This window comes from Coturnix japonica, chromosome 1 (assembly GCF_054131305.1).
Source record: "Coturnix japonica strain WE chromosome 1, WE-NBRP24, whole genome shotgun sequence".
NCBI classification, from domain to species: Eukaryota; Metazoa; Chordata; class Aves; order Galliformes; family Phasianidae; genus Coturnix; species Coturnix japonica.
In genome coordinates, this window is record NC_140663.1 from 120,911,968 (window position 1) to 120,936,828 (window position 24,861).

A 24,861-nucleotide genomic window follows, 5' to 3' on the forward strand; every position below is an offset into this window, starting at 1 on the left:
GTGGTAACTTTGTCACAACTGATAGGAATATCTGTGAGACAGAGGAAATCTGGGTGCTGGTAAAATCAATGCTGTGGCAGTAGTAATTTGTATGTGGTTTAGGTGGAAATGAATCTGTAGTTAGATCCAGAAAGCTTCACATGTCTCTGTGTCACTTAAAGAAGTTGATCAGGATTTAAAAAAGAAAAGGCCATTTTGTCATTACTTGTTTCAGCATTTGTTCACAATATAGGCTTTATTTGTTCCCCAGTTTTCTTTCTTATATTTATATCATGTCTTTAATGTGAAGGGCCCTATAGCCATGAAGTCTCACATCTTTGCCAGCTGCTGCTAATTTGACAATCAATTGGATTGTGGTTGACATGTTAATGTACAAGAGGTGGTAAGTAATTCTTAACAAATGTTGTAATAAATGTTGAGCTTACGTATCTGAAGAAATGCTGAGAAGCCTGAATATTGGATGTTACACGTTTGGCAGCTCCATTCTTGCAGGAGGGGATGTGAAGTAGTGGTTCCTTACTGGAATCCCATCTCCTTATCACACGTTTGCGTTGGTGTGTAACCTCAGATGCAGACTATGGGTACGAGGAATTACCATGATCTGCTGATGCCTTTGCCCCCAGCTGTGTCTGTGTGCTTAATTCTGTCAGAGGTGGGAAAAAGCACTCAGACTCTCTTGCTCATAAATGTAAGGTTGGAAGGAGGGTGTGCACATGGAACTTCTGTGTTATGGTATAGCTGCTTTTATGTTATCATACGGTAATAAGGAGGAACCTGGAAAGAGGTAGCGGCCTCAGGTTGTACAGTTTGGGTATTAGGAAAAAATACTTTAAAAGAGCAGTGAGCAGTGAGTGGTTTTAAGTTGAAAGAGGGAAGATTTAGGTTGGATGTTAGGGGGAAGTTCTTCACTAGGAGAGTGGTTAGGCCCTGGAACAGGCTGCCCAGGGAGGTTGTGGATACCTCGTCCTTGGAGGTGTTCAAGGCCAGGTTGGACGGGGCCCTGGGCAACCTGATCTAGTAAATGTGTATGTTTGGTGGCCCTGCCAGGCAGGGGGGTTGGAACTACATGATCCTTGAGCTCCCTTCCAATCCGGGTCATTCTGTGATTCTGTGATCTTTTCCAACCTTAGACATTCCATGATTCTGTACAGCTTGTCAGTTGCCTTTTAGGTAGCTTAACCTGATCATGACCTGCCCAGAGAGCTTTGGTGAGATGTTATCTTTCAAACTGATGAAATGATAAGTTGCTTAGTTTGGGGGGTAACTGGTTACATCTAGTGCAGAAAGAGAGGTCATTTTTATGGATGGAGATGGAAGCTTCACAGGTGAAGTGCTACACACTGGTACTACTGAATATCATTGTCTGATGGTGAAAAGCCTGAAACGAAATTCCATTTTATCAAGGAAAATTTGATCAGAGTTCTGGTACTTGATGAGTCCCACGAGTCCTTCCTTTGATTAAACGGAATTTCTCCAGGGAAAGAGACATGAGAATCATGTACTAAAAAACGAAATACATTCAGCGTGATTGAGTTTTTTAGCATGATACCAAGCGTGACTTTAGTTATACTTCTAAAGAACCTACTTCAGGGGAAAGATTCCATGACTGAAGGATCATTAATTTAGCGTATTTAGTTTGAGACTAGGTGCTAGAGACATCAAAGTAGAAAAAAGAGAGATTTTGGAGTGAAGATAACTAACTGTTATCTTAGTTAAGGGGCACTCTAGTGATGTGGGGAATTCTGTGGTATTTGCCATCTTTGAAGTCGAATGAGATGACTCTTTAGAATACATCGTGCAACTCAGCCTAGGGCTTGGGAATTGTTGGCTGCAGTCGTGATCTGTGTTACGGGGGGTGTCAGCCAAGATCATCAGAGCAGTTTCTGAGAGATTTGGAACAGAAGAGATTGATTATTTTCTCCCGAGGGATAACTGCTTCCCATGCTTTTCTCATTAACAGCTTGGGATTTAGTTTTTTTCTCCCAAGACTGGAGTTTTATTTCACTTCATGCTTCTTGTCTGTGTTTTATCTTCTCACAGAACTTGTTGCAGCTGTTCTTCTCCACCCAGTTTTTTTTTTCTCCTGGCTTTATCAGACACTGCAGCCAGCTTTTCCCTGGGCCTGTGTTCCCACGTTGCAAGTCACCAAAATGCTTTGCTAAACAATCGCTAGGTACTGTCAGTGCTACCTCATTAGCACCAGAGGTCTAACGTTAAGGCTTTTGCTACCTTTTCTTGACCTTTGATTGTTGTATTTATAGGCTTTGCATAGTGGCTGATTAAGCTTTATCTTGCTGCTCTTTCCCTTGTCCTCCAGGCTTAATAGCTGTTTCCAGTGGACACTTGAGTAACAGTCGCCTCATGAGCACAGAGAGGGTGGGGATATTGCGTTCTTCCCTCACAGGGATTTTACTCTTCAAGAAGTTGCGAGTCTTAATGAGCAAAAAGCAGCTTAATAATTTCCAAGTTCTGTGGTTGTTCTATGAATGTCTGCAGTTCCACCCTGATAAGTGATTAGGCGGAAAAAAGAGGGAGGGTCAGAAGAGGAGAGCAGAGCTGTGGCACTCAGTAGGCTGCTGTTCTGCAATGCTATTGCTTGAGGTTAGCAATACAGAGCAAAGCTGTAGCTTCTACCTGATTGCATTCCCATCTCCAGCTGACGTTCAGATATTGATATCAGTGTGGTATCTGCATTATTATTATTATTATTATTATTATTATTATTATTATTATTATTATTGTTATTATTTAACTATGAAAATCTCATCCTCCTTTTTTACAGAGTAAAGAACAAATCTTGTTCGCTGTACAGGTTTATTGAGGTCGTTAATCGTCTTGTATGCATCTCCTATGCTGGTCTTTGTACTGTGTTGGCACAATCCATTTCTGAGTTTCATAGGTCTGTTCAAAATCTTGCTTGCAACAAGTCTGTAGAATTATCACCTAATTTAGGGTGTTGAAATTCAAACTCACCATCATTAGGAAGAATAAAAAGCTGTAATCAATTTGTGTGGCCTGCAGCCAGATAAAAATAAAAGTTTTTTTCAGATGATGGGTTTCTCTTTAACTTCCTTTTCTCCTTTTTCTTTTTTCCCCGGTGTATGAGAGAAGTTTCCATGAGTGTCAGAAGCTTTGCTCTCTTCTCTTTAGGTCAAAAATAGTGTAAATTAAAGTGGTTTTATTTTTCCAGATGAGGGAGTAACTTCTCTTTATTCTATGTGTTCTCAAGTGTATCTGTGAGATCTTGATCGCTGCAAGGTGGAATTAGAATCTGGGTATAGAACAAGCATTTGAGGAAGGTACTTGAGTACCCTATGGTTCATGGAATCATAGACTATCCTGTACCAGAAAGATCCACTGGGATCATCAAGTCCAACTCCTGGCTCCACACAGGAACACCCCAAATTCAAACCCTGGGTCTGAATGCTCCATATTTCTTCACTAGGAGAGTGGTTAGGGCCTGGAACAGGCTGCCCAGGGAGGTTGTGGATGCCCCGTCCTTGGAGGTGTTCAAGGCCAGGTTGGACGGGGCCCTGGGCAACCTGATCTAGTAAATGTGTATGTTTGGTGGCCCTGCCAGGCAGGGGGGTTGGAACTACATGATCCTTGAGGTCCCTTCCAACCCGGGTCATTCTGTGATTCTGTGATATTTCTTTCAATTAAATAAAAGTAGATTCCCTCCTCCTCCCCCCCACCCCCCAATATGATTCTATAATTTTCCTGCAAGGATTTTAGACAACGCTTCTGGTCAGTGCAAGCTCCCACTTTCTTTTTAGAAGAAACCTTCAAACAGTTGCATCATCCCTTAAAAAGTGAAACAAATGTGGCAATCGAATGTGTGAACTGCCCTCAGGAGGGGCAACCACTTTCTTCCTTTCTCAGACTAAGTTGCAGCTACATTGTCTGTGATCTGTGTTAGAGTTAGTTACACAGTTACAGCCGTGTTGTCACTTTCTGATTTGGGGCTGATTTTTCAAGCTGGATCGACAACCGAGTTACTAAAAATATGCATCTGTCTGAACTGAAGGGGAAAGAGATAAGTGGATGAACGTAACGTGATAGCTATCTTTCCTAGGAAGGAGCTTTGCTGCATAAAGGAAACTAGCCTGCAGCTTATCCTGTACCTAAAGTCAGGGAAGAGACACAAACAAATTAGCAGAAGATTACACCCAACTAAGTCTGTAGGAATGGATTCAAATTGGTGCTCTTGTGTGCAGTAAAATTTCAACTATTTGCCCCTCACCCCTGTATAGAGATATGTATAGAATAGAGGTATTGCTGTTTAAGTGATTTGCTGTTTCTTTGTATTGTTTAAACTTGGGCATAGGCTTGTGCCTAAGAACGTACTGGAGTATGTGTTGTCTAAAGCCGTAGGAACTAATGTTGATAATTAATACCAAATGAAGCTCTTAATGAAGATTCTTTCTTTGTTTTACTTAGCTTCATGTGTTGCTTTTGGTTTCATATGATGACTGAAGTACCACAGTATCAGTCTCACAGTACGTTATCTAGAAGTTTTTTTGATTTCAGCTAACGTGTCAACAGTAAATAAAAATATAGCGAGCTGCCTTTTAAGGAATGGTAATTAAGATTGTTAATGAGGAATGAATATATTGCTATGTAAAAGGAGTTCACAGTGATTCCAATGCCTCTGATCCTGTGATTCCTGTGATGTTCTTTACTACTGTGTGTATATTCGCTGTCTTGGCTGTGATGGATCTTCCTGAGGTATTATCCATTTCTCTTCCTTATGGACAACTAGAAAAGAAACAAAGGAATTGGCTCGAGAACTGCAAGGGGATTTAGCTGGAAGGGAAGTGTGCTGGCTGGCAGCTCTGTCTCTGAGCTGCTTGCCTGACTGACATTCACTGGCTCATGAGAGAATGATCTCTTGCTTTTCCAGAGAACCTGCTAGGATGTAGGCAGAAGTTGAGGCTGGTATGTCCTGCCTTTCCCATCTGGGAGTGCCGGTGCTTTGTTTTTTTAACCAGCTTTTATTTTTTTGTGTTCTGAACTGAGGTGTGTTTCTGGAGGCTCAGCAGACCTTTATAATCTCATTGCTAATAAAAATGGTTGTAGAACACAGTTTGTCTGTATGTATTTAGTTTTTACCATGTACTTTTCCTTTCATCATCATGTTTTGTCGTCGTATACCCAACTGCCTGCACTTCGTATGCTGCTTATTTCTACAATCGAAATGGTGTGATTGTGCATTAGCAGTTAATTCACAGTCAGAGCCTTGGAACCGACTTGTCCAGTTCCAGTTGTGCTGTTTAACTGGTGGTGGTACAAATGCTGTAATTACAGTTACGTAGACAGTAGTGCATGACACTACGCACACTGTAATTATTGGCTCATGTGGTTATAGTTCATTTGAAATGAGCTTAGTCATTGAGACAAAGGGCTACAAACTGGACTTCTGAAAACAAGGCGAAAACCTAGTGTTAGTTAGGAGAGATTTGTATAATCTCATCCTACTCTAATGAGTTTGGGCAGTATTTCCAGATCTGGGAGAATATTCACAGAGTAGATGATACCAGATTCTATAAATACAGCCTATAAAAGATCAGAAAATGGGTTAAGACAAGAATTAATGGAGAAAAATGCTGCTTAAAAGCACGTAAGAGCACAGATGATGGTAATTAACATAAAAATAAATGAAGGCACAATGTGAAGAAACTGTTACAGAACTAAGCAGTGTTTGGGAATACTGTTTTTTTACAAATCAATGTGTCAGAATATAGGAATTCCTTCCATTGCAACAAGGTAGTTGTCAGTATCCAAAAGAAAGGGAAAAAAAAACATGCAAAACCACCTTAAAAAATCAGCTCTCAGCCAGAAGCTGCCTCGTAACCTCTGAACCATGGAGAATGTTTTTTATCGTTACGCACGGAGAGTCTTGGCATATTCAGTGGTCTCGCATTACATGCAAATTTATTCTCTTGCATGTAGTTCAGGCCTGCCTAAAGATTGATGGTGACTAACATGATTTCAGTACGACGTTCCAGATTACTTTGGAGAAGCGTGGGATTTCAAGTTGCTCTTGTTACTTGATGCTTTATAGGCCTGTGCTTTTCTTAGTTAAAGCTGAAATACAAAATGCACAAACCAGAAACAATTAAAATGTGTCTAAGGAAAATGTGTCTGCTAGCTACTTGTATATTAACTTGTGAGAAGATGGCATTGAAGCTTTGAAGAACTTGAATTCCCTATCTACTTTGGCTTAGGTGATATTTCCTGTTCTCTTATATTTGGTATTTGTGTAGCCCCTAACACTGTAAACTGTTGAAAAGAACAAAATGTGGGAATCTACTGGTAATAACGTCTGTATAGCGTGTGCTTTTATTGTTAAAGAAAGCTGTGGTTTGGAGGGGGGGAGGAGGGTTAGGATTACAGCTGTGTTCTGCCTTTTTTTTAAGTATGAATTTTTTTACAGACTTATGGAAGGCTTAAAAATGCCCCACATTTAAAGGTGGCACAGTGAAAGCAGAAAATAAAACCCAGTATTTTTAGCATTTGCTGTTGCTTATATCACTTCTGTCAGTACTGACAAATTGTTTGAAAAGAAGAGAATGGAATATGCAGCCTGGAAGCTGAATGAATTTGACCCCGCAATCATGTAATATCCTGGTAGTGAGGGTGACTGATAGTCTCACAGTCTTGTGCGGGTTGGAAGGGACCTTAGAGATCATCGAGTCCAACCCCCGGGATTCGAGGCTTTGTGTAGCAGAGCGGCACTTCTACCACTTGCGCCACGGGGGGATTCAAACCCAGGGCCTCCAGTGTTGCAACGCGGCATTCCTACCACTGCGCCACCGGGAATAGTATAGGGAATTTGCATGAATCTGGCAAATCGGCTTCTTTGGGGTGCTTGGAAGGATAACGACTGTCTGTTGGGAGTGATCTGCATCCAACTAGAAGAAAATACGTTGGGAAGGAAAAGAGGAGACGATGATTCTTTTGGCCTTGAAATCCGTGGATTTGAATCTTCATCCTTTTCCTCTGTGGACCCTAAACGTGTTAGTAACACTTGAAGTTTGACTAATAACTATTATAAGCAGGCTTCAGGGCTTCACTTGCCTGTAGGCTCAGGAAGAAATAATTTTCCTGATGCGTAATTTGGCTTCTTGGCTGCTGATTTGTGCAGTGGTCGATCATGCTGGGACAGCTGAAATGCTTCCTACCCTGGAAGTCATGTTGTGCCAGTCTCAGAGCAGCTGCCAGGCAAGTGGTGGGGGTGAGTGAAATGGCACAGCCAGCAGTTCTTCACCTGCTGCAGATGGTTGTTCCACAGTATGGAAGTGTGCTTGCTGATGTGTTAGAGACTGGCTATGCCTGGACACCTAACCTGTGTGACGTGGTGTAGGGAGCCTGCTTTGGCAGGGGGTTGGACTCGGTGATCTCTAGAGGTCCCTTCCAACCCCTACGACTCTGTGATTCTGTGGGCCTATGCAAATCTCATCATGTTCAAAAAGTGCGGGAAAGTAGGTTTAAATTAGATATTAGTAAGAAGTTCTTCACAGGGAGAGCAGTGAGGCACTGGAACAGGCTGCCCAGGGAGGTGGTGGAGTCTCCTTCTCTGGAGATATTCAAGACCCGCCTGGACGCCTACCTGTGTGACGTGGTGTAGGGAGCCTGCTTTGGCAGGGGGGTTGGACTCGATGATCTCTAGAGGTCCCTTCCAACCCCTACAATTCTGTGATTCTGTGATACAGTATTAGGCTGATTATGGAGTGTAATGGTATTGGTGCAGGCTTTGAGAAGGAGTTGTTCCAGAAGAAATTGTCAGGGACTTTGCAGAAGCAGTCATCTTCCTCTATAGCATGGGGGGAATGGTTCACCGAGTAAAGCATGACCAAGTGATCTCACACTTAATTGCTTACAGAGTCTTTTGGCATTGGTAATAACCTCCATTGGTGACATACATGACTTGAATGGAAGGACAGAGAAGATTATTTTTGGACTCACGCTGCAGAAGCTTGTGCACTTGCTTAGCTTAGGTACTGCCAGTGCAATAGTGAGCAACTGCTTCTAATTCTGGAATGGGTGAATACTGAGAAGGAAGCAGTGCCTGCATTTCGCTTTGAAGGAGCCTTTGTCCTCTCTCTGGGCTGTATCGGGCAGTTTGAGAGCTACACACATATAGGAATTTGGGTGATTCCTTACAACTCGCCAGTGGAGCTTTTATAAAATAATATCGTTTTGCTTCATTTGAATGAGGCGACTCGGTGCTTCATCCTGAGTTGAGAGTCTGAGGAGTCGGTTGCAAAAACAAGCTTTCATCTTGTCAAGTTGGGGTATTCAACTTGTCATTTCCTTGCTTTGATGAAATCACTGATAAGATACAGAGGTTTGAAAGGCAGCCTAAACCAAAGTAAAAGGTATAACCACAGAAACATCTTCGTGAGCTGGTTTCAGAAGCAACTGCTGTGAAATGGCCAGCAGCCAAGCTTTGCAGTGCAGCTGACTTCACCTGGCACTAACTGTCACCTGCTCTCTGAAAACATTTTCTAAACGATCCCGTGATGAATAGCGCTTCTATTTAACTGTGTCACCTGCTCAGAATGTTCTGTAACATCTGTTGCTTTGTTCAGAAGGTAGAGCAAAGATGAAGTAACTGTGAAGTGACTGAGAAAGTCTTTGGGGTTTGCAGAAAGGCTGCTTGAAGTCAGGCTGCTCGAGCATCAGACTTGGACTAGATCACAGAATCACAGAATGACCTGGGTTGGAAGGGACCTCAAGGATCATGTAGTTCCAACCCCCCTGCCTGGCAGGGCCACCAAACATACACATTTACTAGATCAGGTTGCCCAGGGCCCCGTCCAACCTGGTCTTGAACACCTCCAAGGACGGGGCATCCACAACCTCCCTGGGCAGCCTGTTCCAGGGCCTAACCACTCTCCTAGTGAAGAACTTCCCCCGAACATCCAACCTAAATCTTTTAACTTAAAACCATTTCAATCACACAGATTCTGTGAGCTTCTGTGTATGTTACCATTACAGAAGAACTGATGTTCCTCTGCTCTTTGTGTGCATGGTATTTAAACTGGGGGATAGGGGAGGAGGGGAAACTGCAAGAAAATATAATGAATTTGATGCAACAATGTCCATTTGAAAAAGTACCTTTTTGGATTTCACTGGTTGATGATAGATTATGGATATTAAAAGCTGTTTTCTGGTTGTAGCTAAAAAAAACCAACAACCCTATAATAGGAGTGCCAAATAGCTCAGCCTCGCAAGTATAATGCCTTTTCTTTATTAGGAAAGAAGCGCTCTCATAGGTGAATTGTTTTATGGAACTGTTGTTAAACTTTATTTCAGTGAAATGCACTAGTAAGCATCATTTCATTCTGGATTTCTCTCTAGTTAAAAGATGCTATTTCTTTCCTCTGAATCAGTTAGTTCGTAGCTTGGGTTTTTTGCACTGAGGGTAGGCAAGGCATTTTTCTGAAGTTTTGATTAACTATTGCGCTTCAGTTCTTAACATGTCAGAGCTTCGTTTTTTTTCTTCTTGTGCTGCAGTTCTCATATAGATTTTGAGTGGTTTTAAGGCAAAATTAAACAAGTTAAATGCCTTGTCCATTCAACTGACAGTACGTAATACAAGAATCCCCTTGTTCTTTATGTCTAAAGTTAATCTTTAAGCCGATAGATTTGCTATAGTAATTTAAGTTTTCAAAGCCCAGACCTTGTTGAATGCTGGACCTTGATACTGTAACAGCTATTAAAATGTTTTGTTCCCATGGCTTTTTTTTTTTGGTTTTGTTTGTGTCCAATGTTCTAAGTCTTCTGTGTAAAAGGTTGTCAGAACCCCTGCTCTTAGCTTGAGGATGCCTTTTGTTTGTTCTGAAACTCATTAAGGTAATAACACATGCAAAATTGTAAGCTATTGCTGATGTGATGACTAGAACTGCTCATGCCACGGTCAGTGTGCAGCAGAACATGCATCTCCTTCACAGCCTGAGCCTCCTTCCCTGTGGCACTGAACTTCGGAATTCTGAAGCACAGTGGCCTGAGAAATAAATGCACAATGTGTGATGTTTTTTGGAGGGGAGTGGGGTTTTGTTTTGCTTTAGAGAAGAACAGAGATGACGCTGGCAGTCTTTGTTTTAGGTTAACTTTCATTTTCGATAGTAAGAAGGCAAAACATAGGAATGGTGTGTCTTTCAGGAGAGTCTATCTGAATGTGGGGGGAGCTGGATGAACTGCATGTGTAAACACGGCTATGTTAGGTAGCACTTGAAAGTAATGCATGTTCCTCTTATTTCTAAAACATCTGAGGGAAGTGGCATTGTTTGTGACCTTAAAATAATAGTATTTATTGGAACACTGACCTTCAAACTGGGAGATACAACAGTATGGAGGTTTTGTGTTGTTTCAGTTTTCTGGTTTGAGGTTATGGCTGTATTTTATCTCAAAGACTTGTGTTGTTTTTGTGTATCCTATTTGTGACTGAGGAATGAACTTCTCATTGATTTTAACCATATGGAACGTCTCAATCCAAACATTTCTAAGCTGTTTCAAATTCTGTGATGTTAAGATCAAGTTGGAGAGTCACGATGAGGATTAGAAAACAGTGTGAACAAGATTTTCCAGATTAAACTGAAATTCCATTTGTAAGTGTCAGAATTTTCCATGGGCTTCAGTGCATTGAGCTTGTCTAGCTACACAATAATTCATACAGTTAAAATAGCGACTTAGCTTGGTACAACCTGTCTTTTTGGGGAACTTACAATAGATTGTTAACTTTCATGCCGGAAGATTAATGTGCAAAGTATGTTGCTTATCAGAATGAACATCTAGGAGCTCTGAGGGTAATTAGCATCACAGACTTGTATTTGCTGTTTTGTTAAACTCTCAATTGTTACTTTGGGTAGTCATGGCTCTATCTATAACACAAGGTACTGCAAATTTTAGATGTACATTGCTCTTATTAATAACAAAGTGTTTTGCTGTTAAGTGACCTTAATTTTTTGTCTTTCTCCACAGCTTTCATCCAGTCGGATGGCATAATAGAAATGCTACGTTTTGATGAAGGAGACCTATTGCAGGTATGTACTCAGAGTCAATTATCTGAATTAATGGTGTTGCATCATCTCATTTTTGATAGCTGCTTTCTGAAACTCACCACGTTGTTAGCTGTGGTAGGTGAGGGGAAAGAGAGAAGATGAGAGAAAAAAGCAAATAATTGTTTAAACAGTTAGAACACTTGTCAGGTGACTGTTCAGCTTTGTTAGATACCAATGCAGTGTTTGCTTTACAATTTCTTCCTCCTGTTTAGTCTGGTAGAGTCTACAGATGTGAAGGGTATTTAGTTCTGGGCTCACTGTACAATTATTTGTTTTAGATATATGAAGGTTTCCCCCGCTTCTGCCTACCTTCCTAAGTTGTTTTTTCTTCTTGATCTTTAACATAAGAATTATGTTACAAGTTTTAAAGTCATACTCTACAAGGATAAGTTCCCTCACAATGATCTAAATAATTGAAAAGGTTGCAGTTTAAAAAACAAACAGAAAGACAAACAGAAACACCAAAAAGCACATTTCTAGTTAAACAGTTGTTTGTCATGTATTAAACGCATTCCCATATTAGTTACGTATGTAGCTTATTTATTGACATACAGACTAAAACAGTGGAAGCTTTCCATATAATGAGTTCAGATATCTACATTTTAGGACTCCTTTTAACTAATTAGAACCAACATTACTGATTTTAAAGCTATTCATTTACTTTAGCACTCTGCTTATAATCATAGAATCACCAAGGTTGGAAAAGACCTAAAAGATCATCCAGTCCAACCGTTCACCTATTACTAATAGCTCCCACTAAACCATGTCCCTCAACACCCAGCCTTTCCTTGAAAGACTACTTCTGTAGCTCTCAGGAATAGGAAATAATGGTACTACTGTGAGACACCTCAATAGTTGATAAAATAAGAGTGGGGAAAAAAAACCACTCCACAAATTGGTTGTTAATTGTTCTGATGTTGTTACAAGATGTGACAGTGAAAGAGTAGTTCAAACATGATGGTGGGACATAGTCAGACACTTCTGGGTGTTGCTCTGTGATCTTTGGGTTGTGTTTGTCTGCTTCTTTTCTTAATATATTGCTGAATTATTAAAAATATTGTCTCTTGCTGTATTTTAAAAATAATTGGTTTATTTGTTAGATATTACGATATTAAGAACTTTTCACTCTTAAGATAAAAATACTTACATAATTAAAGCCAGTTCCTTTTAATCAGAGTGATCCAGCATGTTTGTTCTAGCTTACAATTTATTTACTGTCGATTTTTATATGGTGACCTCTTGTGACTACTCAGTGCAATTAAAAAAACAGAGCAGATACACTGTTGCAAAAACAAATTTGTATCTTGTGAAAGAGCACAAATCCTTACATATGTAAGTAAATGAATTGCAAAATAAAATCACAGAGGAAACGTTATAAATTGATGTTAGTAGATAACTGTAGTAAAGGCTCTACTTCTGGGTTTAGGCTTTCCGTGTGTGGGTTAGAAAGTGCTCCACGTGGAATCACAGAATCACTTAGGTTGGAAAAGACCTTCAAGACCACCAAGTTCAACGGCTGATGTGACCTACTGAGTTCTGTTACTAAACCACGTCCCATAGAGCCATGACCATGTCTCTTGAATACCTCCATGACTCCATCACTTCCCTGGGTAGCCCATTCCAACAGCTAACCACCCTTTCTGTTAAAAAATTCTTTCTGATACCCAATCTAAACCTCCCCGGGCACAACTTGAGGTGGTTTCCTCACATCCTACCACTTGTCACCTGAGAAAAGAGGCTGACACCCTCTTCTCAACAACCTCCTTTCAAGTAGTTATAGAAAGCAACAAGATCTGCTGTCAGCCTCCCCTTCTCCAGACTAAACAGCCCCAGTTCTACCCTCAGCTGCTCTTCATCTGTTTTGTCTTCTAGTCTCTTTGCCAGTTTCCTTGTTCTCCTCTGGATGTGTTCCAGCATCTCCATGTCCTTCTTGTAATGAGGGGTCCAAAACTGAACATTTGAGGTGAACATGATACTCCACCATATAACTTTTCCCTCTGTCTTAACAGAGCGAGTGGGAAATTTATTCCTTAGCATATGCGCTTAAATTAAAGGTTTATATCTGAATATATCTGTTACTTCAGCCTATGGATTTAAACTACGTTTCACAGTTTTATATTTGAAACCAGTGTTTCAGACTAGTTTTCATTTGCTTTTGCTTCACTGTTTCCCAGGTCAGCCTATTTATCAGGAGAGCTCTTGCCATAAATATCTCATGTTTCCAGCACAATACAGTTGGTGATCTTCCATTCAGACTAAGTGTCTGGAAAGTACTTCTGATGTACTACTATTCCTTAAGTAGCCTAGTCCTACAGATTTCAGTCGAATTTTCTAATGTGAAATACTTTAATCGTAATGTTTTCTCATGTGGTGTTAATCTTAAGTGTGTGAAGTGCTTTTCTACAGGTTAACTCCTAGTTTGTTTGCTTTTTTTACTGCTATTTATTGCTGTTAAAGAAACATTGGAATAGATATAGTGAACTGTGAGTTTGTATATAGGTAATTTGTATTTGCTGTCTTTGGGAAACTACTGTAAACTGTTAGTCACAGATGCTGGTAAGAAGAAATATAACCAACCTTAAAATCAAATAAGGGAAGCTTAAAGCCACCTGCAGTGGCTTTACAGTGAGAAAACTGAATGCTAAAGGATTGTGTTACATGCATGGAAATAAGCATTACTATCTCTAGCTGAAGGAATTTTAGTATTATCTGCATGATCTGTACTTCATTTTTTATGGCATGGGAAATTTAGGAGTATCTTTACAGAAGTGTCAGCTGTAACTTGCTTCAGGGCATGAAGTTGAGAAGTGTTTTCTGTTACCTCAAATTTTTGTATTGTTTGTTGACTTAAAAATGGTTTTGACATGATCTGCAGCCATATTCGTATTTCATGTATTTATAGCTATTAATATTCATGTTATAAACTGCTAAGATACAAACCACTTAAGTGGACAGAAAAGCATGTGGAAAATTGCCTGAGCCATTGACCTGTATGGGTGTAATCTACAGTACAAAGTTCACGTGGCAATCAGCTACATGTGATATCAAGGTCAATATGGCCTTATGTCTTCATCAGTCAGGATGACGGGGAGGAGAGCACTCTCACTGAGTTTGTAGGTGCTGCCAAGTTGGACGAAGTAGTTGGGAAGGGCAAGGCTTCTGCTGAAAGGGACTTGTGCTTGGGACAGAGTAAGTCCATGCAACATGGCTGCGTGGGCATCGGCTGGCTAGAAAGAAGCACAGCAGAAAAGATCTGGGGGGTCTTGGTAGACAACAAGCTGAAGAGAAAAATGTTGGCCTTGTGCCCTGTTAGTGAAGAAGGCCAACTACCTACTGATCGGTGTGAACAAAAGTGAGGCCAGATAAGGGATATGATTTCCCTTTCTCACAAGGGCAGCATTCAGTTGATGGAATAGACTTTACACTATGCACTGTGGAAGGTTGAGAGGTACTGGATGCAGATTGCAGCATGGGAAATTACAGAATAATGTAAGGAAAAAAAACAACCCGTGGGTAATCAAACGCTGAATCAGGTTACTTATAAAAGTTGGAGTTGCTGTCTTTGGAGGCGTTTAGTACTTAGTAGCACAAAGCTGTGAGTGACTTTTTCAAGGCCAGGTTGGATGGGGCCCTGGGCATCCTGATCTAGTAAACATGGAATTTTGGTGGCCCTGCCAGGCAGGGTGGGTTGGAGCTTCATGATCCTTGAGGTCCCTTCCAACCCAGGTCATTCTGTGATCCTGTGACTTGCACAAACTGGAGCTCAGAATAGGGGTTTGGTCTTTAGAACTCCTTTACAGTGTGTAAGGTATTATCTCACATCTTTGCTATTGCTTATGAGCTGCTCAAGTCCCTCTGCTCCTTAAAAGCTGAAGTTGCTTCTTGTGCAGGAAGAATTGCCACCCCCAGGGTTTGGAATCATTAATTGATGCCCAGGAGTAGGTGACTGTTGCAAAGCCTGAGTCCACAGCGTATGTTGCATCAGCTGAAGTCAACTGATGTTTTTGTTTCCTTATGTGAGTTTGTGTCATGAAAGTGTGTAGCAAGAATGACTCAGTTCACTTTCAGCTACCTCCCAGATTACAGCAGTCTTTTTTTTCATTACCTCAAGCAAGGTATTAATCATTAATTTTGCTTATTTTAATTATCCTCCATCTTAACATAGAGTTGAAGATGAATGTAGCAGTGAAGACTGAAGTAGACATCCATATATCTGTTTTGTAGCTCTCTCAACATCTTGTTGCTAACGGCACTTAACTTTTCTACAAGTGGGGAACTCGCTGCAGTATAAAATAATATTTAGAATGTTTATAGAAGGTGACAACCAGAAGAGTGTAGAAATACAGAACGTTTTGGTTGTTGAGAATTTCAATAATGTTTGAGAAATGTACTTGGTGCCAAGAATCCTCATGTCTTAAGAGTTCTTTTCTGTTCCTTCCCCCCTACCTAGCCCCTTTCATTCTTTTTTAACCCTGTTTAAGACACTAGTGCTTTAACTGAGTTGTCTAGACATGAGTAACCAGTGCTTTTTGAGAAGCTTTGGACTATCAAGGACTTCTCCGTGGACCTGGCAGATGTGGCACGGGACAGAGGAGAGACAGTTTGCAAGCAGTCACGTTGCCATAGAGCGCTGATCTCAAGTGGCATCTGAGGCCTATGTTTAGATAACTGAATGTAGTGTTAGGTAATGTGACCTCTTACCAAAAAATAAAGACTAGCTGTTATAACAAACTGGTGAGATATTAATAAAGGTATTGGTTGGGATTTTTTTCTGTATCAATCTTGCAATTGCAAGGTAGTATGTTATTTGTAGTATCTCTGTACAGAAAAGTTGTAATGAAGTTTTCCTGTGAGTCCTGATATATACTCTACCATGGAAAATAATAGCCTATATTTATTAAAAAGCTTAATTTTTAGTTCTCTTTGCCTGATAAATCATTGATATTCAGCAAAACCCACATTTAATACTGCAGATTGATCAGTACACACTTTTTAGTTCTTGGTGTCCAATTGATAATTGGAGAAGTGATGTGGTCACACCGGAAAACACCATAAGTCTATAATCCTGCTTGATGGTCAAGTAAAAGTAATTTAAAACATGTAACCGAACACACTTAAGTGTCTTTGTTTACTGTGAGACTATGAAGGCTGACATGTAATAAAAAATGAGTGATAATTATAGAAACTGCCACATGAGATTTATTTTTGGTTTAGTTCCATGATGCTATGGTTGAGCTAATGAGCCGCTGAAGTTCCTATGCTGTCTCCTTGCTCTTGATTGACCCTGATTTCAAACCTTCCAAAGGCCACTTGATTTGTCATTTTGCTTTGTGTTTAACAGATACCTGTAACCACAAACAGGCTTTTCTTCATAAGCAAGTCTTTTTTTACTTTGTTTTTAGAACTTACCAAAGTGATTTGTGATTTTAAACTCAACATACAGACATTAGATTAATATTTTCACTGCTACAGAAGGCAGGAGAGTAAACTTATGTGTAGGATCACCCAGAGAATTTGAATCCCAACAGCTCTAGCTGTGCAGTAGTTCAGCTATGGTTAATTGATGTATATTTCTGTTTGTTCCTGTGTTTTCTGGAGTTAAGTTTGATCTCCACTGCTTTCTGTTTAAGTTGTCTAAGTAGGGTCTTACACCAAAGCTAATAGTAGGGCATGTTGACTGCTAGTCACACTGTTTAAAAGAGTAGGTAACAAACAACTTTTCCTACCAAATAGCTTAAAATGTGCTAATGTGCTCTCTTGCTAGAGCCAATGCTAGTTGTCAAGGATGAGACAGTGTTGGTAGCAACTATTTTGATTGTCACAGGATTTGAACCTGTTGGCTCTGTCATTTGTCAGGTAACTGCTGGTAATTTAATGATGTGTCTTAGTTATGATTTTCTAACGAAAAAATCAATTACTGAAAGGAAGATTGTATTTGATTGTAGTGATGTTGCACTGTCAAGGGCAGGGGTAAGGAACTCAGAGAAGATGACAATTCTTGATCTTGGTCTTGAGATGCTTTTAAGAGAAGAACTGAAATCCTAAATCCGTTCCTCAAATCCAAGATCAAAACAGGATTTCAAAAAATGCAAATGTCTGAATGTGTCAGAGGACATTCCATGCAGAGCCTTCTTGACTGGGACTTACTAGGAGAGTGGTTAGGCCCTGGAACAGGCTGCCCAGGGAGGTTGTGGATGCCCCGTCCTTGGAGGTGTTCAAGACCAGGTTGGACGGGGCCCTGGGCAACCTGATCTAGTAAATGTGTATGTTTGGTGGCCCTGCCAGGCAGGGGGGTTGGAACTACATGATCCTTGAGGTCCCTTCCAACCCGGGTCATTCTCTGATTCTGTGATTCTTAAGAGCAAACTAGTTTGAATTTCTTAGGCAGCATTACCTCCTTCTTTTCAGATGATTAACTGTAATCCAGAAGAGGGATAGTAAAGGTCTGAGTATAACAGAGGCTCAGAGATTGTTAGCAGGCAAGGAGATAAAGTTTCCTAATTAAATAGAAGTTATAATGTTCTTTGTTTTCTAATTTGTTGAATAACACGTCAGATTATTGCTTGACTGATACTTGTTCTACATGCTTTTCTTTGTAATTTCTCATGTCTCTGGTAGTTTTTTGTTCCTTACAATATTACCTTCTCTTCTTCTCAGCTTTAAGCTACTGCTCGTCTCACAGTTTACAGCAACCCCTACCATTTCAACTGTCTTCACTTCTTATTTGGAGCCAAGTGGACTTTCGGTAGAAGTTGATGGCTTAAATTGTTCAAGTAATTAATTATAAAAAAAGGCTGATACACGTTTTCTCCCCTGAATAAGAACTTCCTCTTTTATTGTTCAAATGTGATCAGTAGCTTGTTACAGATGATGACTTTTTTGCCCTCACAGGAAATACAATGCTGTCAGTCTCTTCAATTTATTTATTTCTTTATTTTACAGACTGAGACAACTATAGGCCTCAGTTCATATCAACAGAAAAGGTAAGCGGTTTTCTAAAGGTTTAATATCCTATCGTGAGATTGTTAATGCATGAAAATGTGAACATGAAAATGCGCAAGAGTACGTGAGGATGCAGCAGGTTTTTCATGTCGGGTGAAACTTAATCCATTTTATCTTTACTTTGATAATGTAAACAAGAAGAGTTAATATTATATATTGAAATAAGGCAATTACTGCGTAGTTTAATATGAAGCTTGAGCCAGTTTGTATATTATGGTAATGTGAATTTTGTCAAACTTGTGTTCTACCACCTTTCATTTGCTTTTTAATTAAGGAAGTGTAGTCTAGTCATGCTGTGTAAAACTTGAAAACTTTTGTTGCTTTCCCTCCCCTGCTTCTTCTCCTCACCCACTCCCCCTCAGCACTGAAGGCTTCTCTATGCCATTCATGACTTCTGCCTGTTTATTTCTTATCTGTGAAGGCTCTAAACTTTCCACTTTGTGCTGTACATGTAAGTGCTGCAGTGTGTCAGTCAGACTGCAAGTGTGCAAACATGGATTGAGGAATAATGATGGAACTTCAAAGAGTTGAGTGAGGTGTGCCCAGCGCAGAGCAGAACAGGGGAGGCCTGATGGCGGCTGCAGCTCCTCACAGGGTGTGGAGGGGCAGCGCTGAGCTCTGCTCTGTGTGACAGCGACAGGGCCCGAGGGAACGGCATGGAGCTGTGCCAGGGGAGGGGCAGCTGGGGGTCAGGGAAAGGGGCTGCACCACAGGGCGGTGGGCATGGCCCCGAGTGTTGGAGTTCAAGGGCTGTTTGACCACCGCTGTCAGACATAGGGCTTGATTTTGGGATAGTCTTGTGTGGAGCCAGGATTCAATTATTCTTGTTGCATCCCTTCTGACTTAAGGTATTCTATGAAATATACAGCACGTTCTACTTCATATCAGTGGCTTATTTGGTGTTCAGTCACAATGCAGTAAAACATAAGGACCTGCACTGCAAACCTTTCAGTGATGTATTACAAAGTAAATACCCGATTTGCTTCCTGTTTCTTTCCTTGGCTTTGTGGCTGCTGGTTTTTCATGCCTATTTCCTTCTAGGTGATTATGTAAAATGGCATTGCTAGAAACTGATTGTCTTATCCACATGCTTAACTTTTTTAGATGACTTGTCTATCATTGTGTTTATGAGTGACTGTAATATACCCTTATTTGTATAGCTTGCAGATTTTTTCCCTATCTATGTGATTTATTCAATTCTTTGATCTGCTTTTTAACAATAAATGGGAACGAATAAATGAACGAGTCACTTAATTTTTGTTTTGTTATTGTCTGTGTCACTTTAGAAATTAATAAGGCTAATTTTGGAGACATTTTCATTTTATTTTGTGGTAACAGAAATAACAGTAGTGGCTTTCTGAAAGTTGAAGTGTTACTAAAGTACTGAGATCTCTTTCCATTTGACACTTTTATGCTCTTTATTTCTTTATATTGTTGATTTATGGCTCAGGAAAGGAAGCAAAATCCTTTATACAAATGTTAAAGTCATATGGGAAAAATATATGTAGATATAATCCTTAGATCTGAGTTTTCCACAGTAGCAATTAAAGATGCTACAGATAAGATTCCACAGAGCACAGGCACCCTCCAGGAATCCCAGAACAGTAAAGGGAGAATACGGAAAGACAGTTAATACCAAACTTTGCAGAACTCTTTAAATGCTTTATGTGACAAGCACATTGTCCGTCTCCAAATGCAGAAGTGTGCATGGATGATGGAAAATGGAATGCTTAGCATGCTGCAATAAGCAGCAGAATTTCTTTAAAACATGATTTGATATGTCCTTAAATAGTTGGATATTGTCTTGACGCTGGTGGACATCCGTCTTCCCATGCATATATCAATGCATATATCAAATTAAGCATCTTCATAATTGCTTCTGAGAATAACTTTATTGGGACTTTAAATTGCACTTCTGTGGATCGTGTTTTGTAGTATGTTTGCATCTGTTTATGTTCTACTAATAAAGTAGTTACTTAAGTACTTGAGAAAAATGTTCTCTCGTACTGATGACAAAGTGCATGGTAAAATGAGGGCAATGATTGTGTCCAGGATTGCATGTAGTTCAGTCTGAAGTTTCACTTTTAGAGTCAGGAATTCTTGCAGAAGGGTAGAAGCATAGGGATTGTCCTCAAGTCAAGTACAGGTACAAGTCTTTCCTAAAACTTCATAGATGCAGATGACTTCTGGTTAATTCTTGGTCTACTGGAGCTTGCTTGCTGGCAGATGTAGTAGATCTTTCTCATTCAGTTGCATGTTTTCATGTTCTTCACCTTGACAATTAGAAAACTTGAAGGGGCAGGGAAAGAAAAATGCATAAGTTCTGATGCAAGTCTGGGAAGCCTAGAGCTCTACATGCATGTATAATTATTAACTTAAATGTCATTACAATGTAAAGTTGCCCTACCCATGGGTGTATCCAGCCTCCTGTGAGCAAGTGTCCAGCAGAGCACGCGTTGTGATCATTCTACAAGTCTGCTGCGAATTGAGCCTTTCAATAGGCAATGTTTTAGATTTCAGTATTGTTCGCTCCTTATTCCATATGTTACTGTTGTTACAGTTGATGTTTGTTATGATGGAGCTGCCTTTACCAAACTCTAATCTTCTTAAAAAATCTGTGCGAAATCAAGTGATACTTGAACTTTTCAAGTATGTGAAGAGCTGTTTATATCCTGATTGTCCAATTTGGATGAATAGACTCTTTAATGCATTTTGTAGTAAAGATCTTCACTATCATTTCTATAAATTCTCTAAATATTTCAGATAACATTTAAAAGTCAGTTCCTTTTACATGAAAGGGATGGTTATGTTCTTTTACTGATAAAAACAGAAATGCTACGTGGCTCACCTTTCAAGGGTTCAAAACTGGGAGAAATTACAGTGTATTATAGGAAGAACTGTTTTAACAATCACTTGAGAAGAAAAGTAAGTATTTCCAGTTCAGTATTACAATTATCTTGACAATAGAGATGTGTGGGCTTTGCCATTTTTAGTTTAAAAATGTGCTACAATTTTTTTAATTTTAAATTGGACAATAAGCTTTGAAGAAGGGAGGTGATCGCTTTGAAGATGGGTTCAGAACTTGTTTTATCCTGTCAAAATTTCAATACTATGATGAATTTCCAACTTAATTGTCTGTAACTCTGGTTTTGCAGAGTGCATGTTGTGTGAGGTTTGGTTTTAGCTCGTATCTGACTGCTCCAGTGAGGCACAGCAGCACAATAGTAGCAAGAATTGTTGCTTTCTGTAGCCTTGAATTCAGTTCTTCCTACCACTGGGACTTGAATTGTTACTGTTTTCAGATTTATGTGTGTGTGTGACCAAAGTAGTCTGTATGACACTTGATCTTGGAATAAGGGAATTTTTAAGAGCTAAGCTCTTAAGTAGTATTGAAGATGCTTCAACATCTAGATGTGTAGAGCTATAAATCAGCTCATAACATGAATAGGTCTCTTACACATGCATTGTACTTGAAATGGGCAGGTACAGTTGTAGAGTACTGAAGTGAATAACTAAGAGTTTTTGGTTTGTTTGTGTTTGGATTTTTTTTTTTAATATAATAGACAGTGAGTTTGTTAAAGTGTTTTGTTTTGGGTTTTTTTTTGCTTTTTATTTATTTATTTATTTTTACCCTTTACTAAAAGTAGATTGGGTAGTTCTGCCCCGTTGGCCACTGGAGCATCCCTCTTTAGCCAGGGTGCCCGGTTATGTTTTGGTCTTTAGGAGTCTGAAATTGAAACCAAGTCTTAAACAGGATCTGAAAGAAGACTGCCATTTTACTATTGGTATTTAAAGAAAAAAGAAAACCATTGATCTAGAGCCACTGTTTAGCCTTTCCTTCCATTACTGTCTCCCTGCTTTGTGTTCGTTGCATGAATGTGAATTTTACTCAGCCCAAGATAAAGTGCTGCTGACGTACAGAGATGTGAGTGCTGACACAGTCATTTCATTCTCAACAAGAAAATGTTTCAGTCAATTAATTTGCTTTGTATTCTTTGTTCTAACTTACGTTGTGGGTTATTGATTCTGTTCTCTGACTGTGACAGTTTGGGTAAAAAATAAAAATAAACATTACCAGAAGGTGGTTTCTGATACCTTGTGGTCTTTACCTCTGGATGGTTTGAGTGGTCTTTAAATGTTAGCCTTTGTCTAATAGTACTCTCTCAGTTAGCAGCAGGAGGTTAGTGCAGGTGAGAATGTTTCTATGCCAAAGTTACTGTAGCTTGGTGATTAAGAGAATTCTAACAGCAAAAATGTGGGCTGGTTTCTCCCATGTGGCATCAGTACCAGCAAATGGGATCAGGATGGTTATGAGCTACTACAGTTGTGGTGAGAGAAACTCATGGTGTGTACTTTCATGTATTTGTCAGGTCTTCTGAGAGAATGTTTGGATATTGCTATGAAAGACGATACAAACTTACGTAGCTTACTGCAACACATACTTTTCTTCTCATTATTGATGATGAGTTTCAATTATGTCTGCTTCCAATATCTGTACTTCTGCGTAGACTTCCTTGGAAAACTGCTAAAACTGTGGACAAGATAGTTAAGCTGTGTTTCTTCCACTGAATTAGATATGCTGTTATTTGTGTTAGTGGATAGGTTAATTCAAGATGGAAGGAGGTAAAAAATATATATTTTACAGAATTTTAATTTTTCTTGCAGTGTATCCCTATATCGGGGTAATTGCCGACCTCTGCGGTTCGAGCCACCAATGCTGGATTTCCATGAACAGTAAGTTGATAAGTCTTCTATTAAGCTCACTTAAATCTGAAGAACTTTGAAGAGCGAAGGACAGCTTGGTGTACAGAGAGCAGCTTCAGTGCCTGACTCATACTTCAGGACAATGTAAACTGAAGTGATGACATTTCAAACATTCTTGTTAGCAGTTCAACAGAGGAGAGAAAACAGTCCAAGTGTGCCTTAGTGCAGCAATGCTTGTGAGAAACTTCCCCCATCTTCATCCAGTGCTGCTGGATGTTTCATTTACAGGGGATCCATGGACTACGAACAGTATTTCATACTCCTTGTTCATAGGAAAGGCTAAACATAGTGGTAGTAATTACAGATGTGCAAGGTGAGACCTGTGTACAGCGTATACTTGTTTCTGAAGGAGGATGAGCTGTAATTGTGTATTAGTTACTAAGAGTGGCTTTCTAGAAATAGTCCTTATCCAAAAAAAAAGAAAGTCGGTGTCACTGTGTAGTGAAGGTATCTGGAGATGCCTCATTTTTACAGAGCTTCGTGTCAGCACCAAAATAGTATAGATCTAGTGTACCATTAAAATAGTGCAAATCAACTACTTAGGAGAAGCATGAGGTGTTTTGTACAATAAATATAGATCTCGGGGATTGCTGACTTTTATTTTTTAACACAGGGAACCTGTATGTGTGTGTCAAAACTTGGATCATTGTGGGTTGTTGCTTTTTTAAAAAATTTTAATCTAAAAGTCTGTTATCCTTAATTTAGCTGTTGTAATTTAGATAATATCCTCAGGCAGAAATAATCTTCTAATTTATCAAGACTTAGAGTAAGTTGTGAAAAACAGTTTTATAAAAAGTTTTGATATGGAGCCCTAGTGTTAGATTTAAAATCTACCCTTAGGCATTTAAATAGAGGTGAACAGACTTGGAGAAGTGGTGAGCAATTCAACTTTATGGTCTGAATAAACTGTATATACCATGCACCTTTGGTAGTAAAGCAATTCATACTTAGTCTTTTGTCTTTTTGCCTTTTAAATTAGGCAGTTTTTTGTATTCACTTTGTCATTTCTTTTTGAGTTGATAATAGAAAAGTTCTAAAATACACATTTAGTTTCTGAATAGGAGTTGTACTTAAGGTGTTTTGTTAATAGGTAGCATTTAGTAGAACAAGCTTGTTCAAAGGTCATATTGATGCAGAGACATCGACATGTATCATTTCTAGGCTGAAGGAAGTTGCAATATTTAATTTCAGTCATAAGGTAACCCATTCTTCATGTGATATTTTTAGTCTGCAACTGCTGTTTGGATTTAATGAGATCTTTCAAAATCATGCCAAATTAAATATCTACGATATTAGTGGAAGTCTGTACTACCTAGGGATCCTATAAAATCAAAACTGGGATTCAGTTGCTAAATAAAGTCCTGTAGACACGCTTCATTGTGCTCTACCTGCAGGTGAGATTACAGTGGTTGCAAGCTTCTATTATATGAGTTGGTTTTGTAATGCTGCTTTAATATAAAATAATGCAGTATTCTACCGCTTTGAAGACAGTCCAAATAATCTCAGACTTATCACAAGAAATGTGTGCTCTATGTTAGGATATGCAAATCTTGGCTTCAAAGATCTAAAATGTTCTTGGTATACTTTAAGCCTCTGGGAATGGGGTGGGACCAGGGCAGGTTCTTTCAGATCAGCGATCCAAGAAACTGCCTAGACTAAATGGATTATCGCTCATTTTTTAATATGGGAACCTTTTTTTCTCTCTCTTTTATTTTTAATGTTAAAACAGTCATCATTGGGTAGTCTTCCATAACTTTGAAAGGTGATTGCCCAGAAGTTGTTTGGCAGGATGGTCACTGTCTGTAAAGCTTCCCATGTTTGGGATGCATCTTCATATTTGAGCTGTTGCAGGTGGTCTGTCTAGATGGAGTGTACTTTTCATTCTCTTCTTGTTTCTGCTTTTCAATAATATATTTATTAAGGGTGCAGGGACTTACACCTACAAGGTACCTACAATGTGCAGCCAAGCATTTATACTGCATGTTTTATAAACTTGAAATGCATGAGGTTGAGATTGCGGGATTTT

At 39.5% G+C, this 24,861-nt stretch overlaps 1 protein-coding gene across 1 annotated transcript in view; it reads left to right on the top strand.

The window, feature by feature from the left end:
• Nucleotides 1-24,861, top strand: part of TMEM131 (transmembrane protein 131) — an 83,128-nt gene that overhangs the window by 9,103 nt on the left and 49,164 nt on the right. The window contains exons 2-4 of the mRNA XM_015850938.3: nucleotides 10,990-11,051; nucleotides 18,012-18,052; nucleotides 22,737-22,805. Of these exons, the coding sequence (XP_015706424.1) occupies nucleotides 10,990-11,051; nucleotides 18,012-18,052; nucleotides 22,737-22,805 (172 nt within the window). The remainder of the gene's footprint in view (nucleotides 1-10,989; nucleotides 11,052-18,011; nucleotides 18,053-22,736; nucleotides 22,806-24,861) is intronic.